The sequence below is a fragment of the Pteropus vampyrus genome, unplaced genomic scaffold, assembly GCF_000151845.1.
Source record: "Pteropus vampyrus isolate Shadow unplaced genomic scaffold, Pvam_2.0 Scaffold87, whole genome shotgun sequence".
Lineage (NCBI taxonomy): Eukaryota > Metazoa > Chordata > Mammalia > Chiroptera > Pteropodidae > Pteropus > Pteropus vampyrus.
The window spans coordinates 387,241-398,047 of record NW_011888868.1 but is presented as its reverse complement, the minus strand read 5'-3'; the positions used below and the strand labels follow the sequence as shown (position 1 = coordinate 398,047).

At 40.3% G+C, this 10,807-nt stretch overlaps 1 protein-coding gene across 1 annotated transcript; it reads left to right on the top strand.

The window, feature by feature from the left end:
* Positions 1-10,203: 10,203 nt before the first annotated feature.
* LOC105294459 (40S ribosomal protein S27-like) lies at positions 10,204-10,484 on the top strand. The gene has a single exon (XM_023532679.1). The coding sequence runs from the start codon at positions 10,326-10,328 to the stop codon at positions 10,482-10,484; it is 159 nt and encodes a 52-aa protein (XP_023388447.1). The 5' UTR covers positions 10,204-10,325.
* Positions 10,485-10,807: the final 323 nt, after the last annotated feature.

The following is a 10,807-nucleotide window of genomic DNA, read 5'->3' as shown; positions in this document are numbered from 1 at the left end:
CTTTTCAATGCATTTTCTTTGTTTTTAGCATGGAAATGTGTGCTAGAATAGCTTTTTTTGGCTTTATTTCTGTAGAGCTCCCTCTTATGTTGTCTTTTCAAAGTGATTAAAAACATGGCCTACTTTCCGAGATCTGCCTACTCTGTTCCCCTCCTTTACTTTAATATGGACCTTCCTTTTCCTTTGCTTCTATTTTCTCTGTCTTCTTCAACTTGTGTTCTACTCCTATCTGTTTCTTCTCAGTGTGGATCTTTGTTTTGGAAAAGGGCTTCGATTTGTTCAATCTCTTGAGTTTATAGGTGATGCTGCCCTATCACCATCAGCTCTATTATGCCCTACTCCACTGCATTTACTCCCATATTGGATCCTTCGAAACCTTCCCAGTTATGATTGCTCTTCGCAAATTGGCCCAGAGTGCTTTCTAGTTAGCTCATACTAGTGACTTTAGATTATTCTATTTGTATAGGCATCAGGAGCCCAGTTGTCTCCCTATGCTTCCTTCTGCACAGATGTAGATACCATGTAGTTCTTGTAGCTACCAGTAGGTTGTTCTCATCCACTCATGGCAGGAGATTCTTGGGGAGACCTCATCACCTAGTTTTGTTGTAGATGCTGTTTATGGGTCTTTACTTTTGCTGTCTTAGTTGCTCTGTTTATGTGGAACAATTTGGGAAGAATGGAAAATGCCACTACCATCTTCCAAGAATTCTAATGTGCATTTACTATTTTTGTTTATTTGTATAATTCAGTTAGATATGTTTTCTATTGCTCACAAATAAGAACCGGGACTTATATAGAAGTTTTAATTGACTGGAAATGCAAAAGGAGTGGGGACATGGCTTCCAAATAAAGTAGTTACAAGACCGTGATTTTAATCCACATCAAAGAGAAGAGAGCATTTTGACCACAGGAAGTGATGATCCTGACCTCTGTTCTAGTCTGCCTTTGGGTGCAGCATTGCATCTGCTCTGGGCACCAGGATTTTAACAGATACTCATCTATGAAGGTGTCTGGGAAGGAGAGGCATTTTGAAATCTTGCTATCCAAGTAATAGTTGAGGGAACTGCCAGAAACATTTAACTGGGAGAAGAGAAGATTTAGGGGCAATATGATCGTCACCTTCAGATACTTGGTCATGAGATAAAGGGAATAGATTTGTCTGCGTGACCCCAAAAGATAGAGCTTCAGTCAAGAAGTAGACATGATAGAAAGATAGATATTCATTTCCACTTAAAGAACATCTTTCCAGTTGGAGGATGTACATACTCTTGATAGGTACATTGTAAGGGTGGCACTACAACTACTGGAGTTATATTAATTCACCTCTAAGATCTCTTTGCAACTGCAAGATGAGCTTTGGACTTTTTCCAACTCTAAATGCCTGTGATACTACTTATTAAGCTTGAAATATGGGCCTAGAACTGTAATAGGCATTGTTGAAGCTTAAGGTTAGTTGTGGGATTATAGAAAACTAAGTGGCAGAACTTATTCTCAAATAACTGATGATTTAGTTGATAAGATTTGACTGATGTATCCATGGAATAATAAACAAACAAAAGAGTTAACGACTATAATTTTCTGAGTGCTGCTATATGCTAGAAACTCTACAAACATTATTTCATATAATCCTTACAGCAACTCTATAAGTGCTGTTATTATCATTTCTACTTGATAGATGAGGCTTCAAGGGGTGAAGAACATTGTTCAGGGCTATACAGCTAGTAAGTGGCAGAGCTGGGATCAGACACAGCTTCATTTATCTCCAAACCTCTGCTCTTAAACATTTCAGTAGCAGATAAAATTAAGATTTTCGAAAATAAGTTGGCACCATATGAGTCTAGGAGTATTTCAGAGGCAAGGAAAGGATTAACATGACTTGAAGACTTCTTATATTCCAGGCACCATGTGAAAACCATCTAATCTCATCCTCAAAAAAAAAAAAATTAATTAATAAGAAGCACATTTCATTAACCTAAAGTATCAGCCAGGACCCTGCAGGAGATAGAAACTATATTCCATTATTCTCACAGAGAGAAATTAATATAAAAAGTGTTAACCAGGTTAAAAAGTTGTTAATTAGGTAACTTACAAGAAGAAAACTAAGTTATTGTGGAGGTAATAACTGCTGGAAGCAGCTACTACCCCAGGGCTGAGAGAAAGAGGGAAGAGATTAAATTATTAAGATTTAAGAGCTTGGAGGAGAGTCCTCATGGAGCTGAAACTCAGACCTCTGGGGTGTAGGAGGAGGGGAGATTTCTCATCTGGGGCTTGTCTTGAGATGCAGTGCAGAGGCTGGTACTACGAAGATTGGAAAACTGCAGGCTGGATTCCTCTGCTGCTGAAGGAGGGAGCTGCTGGGGTCAAGGTGAAGAAGAGTTGCTGAAAGGATGCTTACAGACAGGGAGAGGAAGCAGGTCCTGTCTTCCTTCTGGAATCCTGTAGCCTCCCTCTAGCACCCCCTATTGGCTAAACCTACCATAGAGACAAAAAGATGGTTGCAGTCTCAGTCCCTCAATCACAAAGCAGAGGAGAGAGGGGCAGCATTTTGATGTTGAGGAAATAAGGGCTCAGAGCTGAAGACACCTACCTCAAGTATCAGGGCTGGGAACCATGGACACTCTACTCCACGACTCAGGCTTTTGCACATGCTAGTTGCTTTTATGACCACTTCGTTCATTTCAGAGATGACATTGGGGCCTGCCTAGCCTCCTTCTGTCACTTCCTTGCCTTGGCAGGAGCTCTCGCCTTAATGGGTTGCACAGCCTGCCACATGGCCTTGGAGCTCAGGCACGCTTGCAGGAGCCCTGGAGTGCTCTCTTTGTGACCCTCGTCCCCAAAATCTCTCCTAACACATTCCCTGTCTTGGCCTCAGCCTCCTGTTCTGGCAGGCCCAGTCTGACCATGGTGACTGCCAAACATCTGTTCGGTCTACCTTGATGATGGGAACAAAGAGATCAGTTTACCCAAGCTGTCACCTGCCTCTCAAAGGCCCGAGGTACCATGGCCGGGGCAAGTTCCTGTGGCAGCTTCCCAGGAAACAGATCTGGAGTGGGGTTTAGACATATCTGGTCCATGTTCAGAGGGAAAGGAATCTTCCCAAGGAACGAAGAGATCTACTCTGGGGTGATGGGCTCGCAGAGTTGGAAGCCCATAGTTGTTTATTCATCCCATGAAGCCACCCTCCAAAATATTTATTGAGAACATACTATGTGCCAGACACAATGCTTGCCCTGGAAATGCACCGGTTGTGCAGGGAACAACTTCTCTGCCCTTATGGAACGCATGGCCAAGAACAGGATGCTGAGTAAGGAAATGAGATGGGCATGAATTTCATGCTCTCAATCCCAGGTGTGCAAAAAGCGTAACTTTGATTTTCTATAATTCACATTAATTTCTAATTTGAGACTTCATTTCATTGGGAGAGCAAATTCTTAATGGATCACAGTTTTGGGTTCCCTTTTTTTCTAAGGCTATGTCTAGGTTTTGGGAGGTTTCTGCAGCTCCACGGACATCCTATGCTACGGAGTCCCTGGGTGCAGCCCACTGCCTGGCAGGCCCAACTGCTGTCTGGGACTCTGTTCAGAGTAGTCTTCTTGGGCTCTGTGCCTCCTCAGTGCTTCCAGGAAGCCAGGCAGCAGGTCCTCTCCCTGAGGCCTGCTCTGGACCTGTTCACTGGGCCTTCATGAATATCCTAGAAGTACAATCTTCCCCTTCTGCAAAGCAGACAAATCCCTACCTACCATTTATTTATACCAGAGCCATGAAGGAGAGGAAGAGGGCACTTTGATGGGAGAGGGAGCTTGTTTCAAATGGGGAAGAATCAGTAAGTTCTCTTCAAGGATGTGACATTTGAGCTGAGACCTAAAGAAGACCAGGGAAGACCTGCAAAGATCAAATGGGCAGAGTAAAAAGAGCCTGAGGTGGGAGCCAGCTCTGAGGTGGGAGCCGGCACCATGATCTGAAGGGTCCATGGCAGCTGGTGGGCAGGAAGCCTGACCAACTGCCCTCTGGGGAGTTCATTGGAGTCCATGTAACCAGCATCTCTGTTCTGTGAGAGTAGTTCTGACTCCCAGGGAGCAGGTGTATGCTTTGTGGCTATCCTGTGGCTGCTCACACCATGGAAGTGTGAGAAGTTTAGAGAGTACACAGTTCACACACAGCTTCAAGCTGTCTGCCGGTGCTCATTTTTTCTGACTCCAGGGTGGGGTCTTCTCCCCTGCAAAACCCTTCCTGACCACCTCCCCCAGGGTAAAAGGATCCCAGATTGCTACTTCCATACCTGAGTGTCACCCTGCAAGGTCTACCTAGCTTGGACCTTTCATTTCCCTGACCCTAACCCAGACGTTCCCCTGTCTCACTCCACTTTCATCACTCTTAAGGTGATGAAACCATTAAAAACAATGAAAACATTCACACTAAACCTGGTAGGCTTGATTCGTTACCACTCCCGGGAACATTTGCAATTTAAAGATTATTTAAGTCAGAAGAACTCGAAAGAATGGCGGAATCTGGAACAGTAGATTAAGCAGAAACTCTCTGGAGGCCTTTAGTTTGCATCTTGTGTGTCTGCCTCCTCTGTACACATGCGTGCACACTCATGTACGCATGCACACCTGTCGTCCTCACTTCCTACTCTGCAGTCACCTCTATCTTCCTACTCCCCTCTAGAGGCCCTCCACGCAGTAGCAGAAATTTAGCTGAGTGAACCCAGGACACCAGGACACATCCAGGGTGTGCTCTGCAAAGGTAAACATAAAAAACAAACATCAGATAAGAGGCAGTTATATAGCAGACATGGGGCCAGGCACTTGAAATACTTTTCTTTAATCCTTACCAAGGTCCATTAAAGTATGTATATTATTATCCCCATTTTAAAGCTAAGTAAATTGAGGTTCAGAGAGGTTAAGATATTCACTCATCTCAGCAGAATGAAGATTCTGTCAGTGTTCAAACCCCTCTCCCCTCTGCCACACCCTGATGCCTTGCTGTGTGTCCTGTTGCTTCAGAGGGTCCAGATCTGGGAAGGGTGTGACAGAAGGCTCCATACTGTTCTTGGGACAATATATGAATGGTTTTCAGGATCTGGTCTCAATTTATCTTCAGCTCTTCAACCCTAGAGCAGGGGTCAGGAATTTCTGCAGGAAGCATCCAAGTATCAAATGTGATAGCTCCCCAGGTGTTCAATGACAGCCTGAGGGAACCAAACAAGCTGGGAGGATAGGTCCTTAGCTAAAGCCCCCAAACTGCCAGAAAATGGAAAAGACTCAAGTTTGTGGTTTTCCTGATGCATGAACGGGCAAGGTTGAGGGGCGGGGATAGGCAGCACCTGGAGAGAGTCTGCCTGACATTCAGGGGAGGAATGGCAGCTACCCCTCCTCCTGTGCCCTTGGGACTCACTTTTGCCCCCAAAACAGGAGTGGCTAAACCCCGTTTCAGTTTTAGCACACCTAATGCTTAAAGACCAAGGAAAACTGGACTGTGAACCACAGGGCACTTTTCCTCTCAGGTCTTGGTACTCATGGTTTGATAGAATATATAATGAAATAAAAAAGCATGATATGTGTTTTTTAAATGAATTTATACCTCCTCACCAAAATAACATTCAACTACTTTGGTTGGAAAAATTAGCGATGAGTAGATGTTTACGATATTCTTTATTCAGAATAGAGACAATTCTTGGAACAAATATGGATGCATAGGCCATTTGGAATTACTTTGAGTTCTCCTCCCCTATACCACTCCACTCCCAGGTCCTCAGCCCACAGGCCAAGAGTCTCAGATCTGAGGATTCTAGTGACATCCTTTCCTGAGCTCCTGTGTGGCCTTAGGTAAGCAACTCGACTCCTGCATGGTGCAGTTTCCTCATTCTTTTTTTTTAAATTTAATTTTATTATTAGTTTCAAGTATACAGTACTGTATTAGTTAAACATTTATATAATTTATAAAACGATCCCCCTGATTACTCTTTCTCTCCTCTGGTTCTCCACTTAGCCAATATATTAATGCTAACTGCATTCCCTATACCACGCTCCCCACATCCATGACCATCTATCAATTACTAATTTGTACTTCTTTAACCCTTTACCCTTTTCTCCCAATCCCCCTTCCCCTCTGTCCATCACCATATTGTCCTCTATATTTGTGAGTCTGCTTTTGATTAGTTTGTTCTTTTTGTTCCTTAGATTCCGCATATAAGTGAAATCATATGGTATTTAATTTTTTAATGGCTGAGTAATATTCCACTGTATATATGAAACATTACTTCTTTATCCAATTGTCTGTTGATGGGCATTTAGGTTGCTTCCATTTCTTGGCTATTGTAAATTGTGCTGCCACAAATATTGTAGTGCATAGATCTTTACCAATATTGTTTTGGTTTTCTTTGATTAAATACCCCGAAGTGCAATTGCTGGGTCAAAAGGTAGATCCATTTTTAATATTTTGAGGAATCTTTAAGCTGTTTTCCATAAAAGTTGTACCAATTTACAATTCCACCAACAGTGTATGAGTGTTTCCTTTTTCCCACATCCTCACCAACACTTGTTGTTCTTTGATTTATTGATGATAGCCTTTCTGACAGGTGTGAGGTGATATCTCATTGTGATTTTAAATTTGCATTTCCCTGGTGATTAGTGACCTTGAGCATCTTTTCATATATCTATTGGCCATCTGTATTTCCTCTTTGGAGAAATATCAATTCAGGTCTTCTGCCCATTTTTGATTGGATTTTTTTTAATTGTTGAGTTAGAGTTTCCACATTCTTACCTATTCATAGGGGCACAGGGATAGAATGATGTATTGGCCATGAAATACGTGGCTGGGAAGACACTAGCCTGTGGCCTCAGAATCTGTTCTCCTCTAATTGTTCCAGATAGGAACGAATCATATGTCCATTATTTTGTTGTTTGCTATCATTATTAAACCTTCAGACTTACAACAGGAGAAAGAAAAGCAAAGCTTACTTAACAGAGGAAACCTGATGGCCAGGATGTTTTTGCATCAAGTTTCCCAGGAGAAATTTATGAGGGTGAAGGTAAGCCTCAGACTCAGCTACCTTTTTGAAAGTAGGGACTATTTGGTTCTTCCCTTCTACCTTACCAAGAGCTGGACCAGGTCCCGGGGAACAGTTAGATTAAACAGGTAAGTTACTCAGAGCCACGGGAAGTTGATGGAGCCAGAGGATGAAGCAGGAGACCCAGAGGTCTACCTCCTTTGTTTATTTCTCCATTCATTCCATTACCAAGCCACCCAGTTAATCTTTCCTGCTGCTTGTTCTGGGCTGGCTTAGTGCTAGGTGTGGAGGCTGTGAAGTGTTCAAAGACCTGTTTCTATTGTCATAGATTTCTCTGTCTGGTTGGGAATTCAGACGTGCGCATAGCTCATATAACACAGTGTAATAAGTAATATGATCAAGTCAGGCACAGGAACAAAGGGGAAAGCCACCTCATCCAGGTTTAGGTCAGAGAAGACTTCCTGGTAGAAGTTAAAGTGGAGCCTATCTTGATGGATGAGTAAGGTTCAAGACATGGGTGCAGGAAGAGCATGCTAGGTCGGCAGCTGGTGGTAGGGGGAGGGGCTTTGCTTAACAGCAGGGTCCTCCTTTGGGGTATGGCCTTGTCTCACATAGTGCTCGAGTTAAAGCCCCTGTGGGTCAGAGCAGAGAGAAATCACAATCCTTGGGCTTATAGCAAGTGGGCCTGGCTCCTTGTAATTTACTTCTTCAGAAGCACAGGTGGTAGGATGCTAGTGGAAGCAGAATGACTTTAAAATAATTTATGATCCTGGAGGCTCTCCCTTCTTTCTAATTTGTGCTCCATTTTGTTGTCCTACATAGTTACCAGTGGAAGTTTTTCAAAGATTGCATTTGTCATCATTCTTCTGATTAAGGGGAAGCCTTATGGTACTTTTGTTTCTGGCCAAGAGGAATAACAGCAACCAGATTTACCAAATCATCTTTTAAAAAAGTAAAATATTTGAAACAACAGCTTTAAAGACAATAAATATCAGGCAACCAAGATCAGTGATCTCTGAGAAATGGGAACAAATGAGATAAGCCCTATAGCTATGCCCGTTTGCTGCCTTAAGAGAGTTCCCAGACCATGATACAGAGAAGGGGAGCCCAAGAGAGATCCTAGGGGACTCTGAGAGTTGAGATGGAGCTGAGAATCCAGAGAGATAAAGGCATCTAGAGTTCAAAGGACAGAGAACCAGAGAGGAAGGGCTGAACAGAGAGAGAACCCAGAGATGTGCAGAGGGTTTTCCTTAAGTATTCAGCAGAGTACTGAATGCTTGTGAGGAAAATACCAAACTTCAAGGAAAGAATTAGAGGTAACAGTGCCCAGCATGCACACAGGGTCAGGACTAGTGCCTGTTCTCATCAGGCAGACTTGGAAACTTTACAATTCACAACACAATGAGTAAAGTACTCAGAAGGGGCTTGTCTCAGTCGTGAAGAATAATTAACCTTAGATTAAACATGAATCCACCTCAAAAATTATAAAAGCAAGACCTTAAAGAATGGATTTGTTTCCTAGTAACTAAACTATAACTCAGAAAAATCTCAAGGATATTTACAGGAATACTAAAGCATTCAGCACCCAACAAGACAAAAATATTGTCTAACATCCAATCGAATATTACCAGGCACTTAAAGGAGCAGGAAAATACAAATCATAATGAGGAGAAAAATTAATCAAATGAAATCATCTTAGAACTGACACAGATGTTAGAATCACCAGACAAGGATATTAAGACTGTCATTATAACTGTCTTCAATGTGTTCAAAACATTACTTATAGATATGGAAGTTATGAAAAAAGATGCAAACAAACCTTCTAGAACAAAACTATAATATCTGAGATGAAAAATACAGTGGAAGAGATTAGCAACAGATCAGACATTACAGAATAAAGGATTAGTAAACTTGAAGACATAGTAATCAAAACTATACAAAATGAAACACAGAGGAAAGACAGAATTTAAAAAATGAAAAGAGCATCTGCGATCTATGGGACAACTTCAAGTAGTATCGCATAAGTGTAATTGAAATTTCCAAAGAGAGAGAAAGAGAATTTAAAAAATATTTGAACAAATAATGAACAGAGATTTTTCAAGTTTGATTAAAACTATAAACTCACTGGGATAGACAAATAGATAAATGGAACAGAAGAAAAGATACATAAATATGCCCACACATATATGGACAACTGATTTTTGACAACAAACATGTAGACAATTCAGTGCAGAAAAGACAGGTTTTTTTTCATCAAATGGTACTACAACAATTAGATAATCATATGTGAAAAATAAAATTTGACTTGTACCTCACATATATAAAAAAATTATATCAGGATGGGTCGTATTCCTAAACCATATTTAAAATAAGACGTATGAACCTAAATGTAAATAAGTCTAAATGTAAATTGTTAAAACATAAAAGTTCTAAAAGAAACCATAAAAGATAATCTTTGTGACATTGGTTTAAACAAAGATTTCTTTGATATGACACCAAAAGTTTGACTCATTAAAAAACAAATTAATATAGTAGACTTCATGAAAATTAAAAAGTCCTGCTCTTGTAAGACACTTTTAAAGAATGAAAAGACAGATTGTGGACTGGGAGAAAAATCTTTGCAAGAACATATATTTAATAAAGAACTTGTACCTAAAATATATAAAAACTATATATTGAAAAATATTTAACTATATTGAGAAACTCAATAATAAAGAAATAAATGACCCAATTAAAATATAGGCTAAAGATTTAAATGGACAATTTACCATAAAAAATATATGAAAGGCAAATAATCACATGAGAAGATGTTCAATGTCATTAGTCATTAGGGGTATGCAAATTAAAACCACAATGAGATACCACCTTTTAGAAATGACTAAAATTTAGAAAGACTAACCATACCAAGTGTTGGTGAGGAGGTTGTGGAACACAACTTGGATACACTGCTGGGGAGTATGTGAAATCATACACCCACTTTGGAAAGCAGATTGGCAGTTACTTAAAAAGTTAAATATATGCCTACTGTATGATCTAGCTATTCTATTCCTAGGTATTTACCCAAGGGGAAAAAAAAGAATATGTTCATACAAAGATTTGTACACTAATATTTATAGCAGCTTTATCTGCAAGAGCTGAAAACTGGAAATATCTCATATATCCACTAAAAGGTTAATATAGAGAACCCTGGATAGGTGGGTTTGTGAAAAGATTAATGTGCTTTTGGCTAGAGATTTACTACATCCATCCTTGAAGGAGGAAAATAAAAATACATGAAAAGAAATGGCTAGTTCAAAGTCCAGATTCTTATTTTATGGATGTAAAATGTCCAGGTTGCCACAAGATCACAATGGTTTTCAACCACGTTCAGACAGTGGTTCTTTGTGTAAGATGTTCAGTAGCGTCATGCCACCCAACAGGAAGAAAGGCCCGGCTCACAGAAGGGCATTCATTTAGGCGAATGCGACACTAATGATCCACACACATCTTCTGGAATTTGTGTTTTATTACAGAAATCCTTATCAGTTCAGTAGTTCTAGTTAATCTACCAAGAATGTGTAATTTTGTTTAATTTTGTAAGATATACAACAGTGACCTCCTATTCTGATATCATTTTTACTAAAGTTTTGATTATTGGCAAAAAATAGAATAGTTAAATAAATGTGGCATATTAATATAATGAAAAAAAAAAAAACAAAAACCCCCACAACTATTGATAGTATGCTACAACACAGAAATACAGATGAACTTCAAATTAATTATGCTAAATGAAAAAAGCAGAAAAAGTGTATCCAT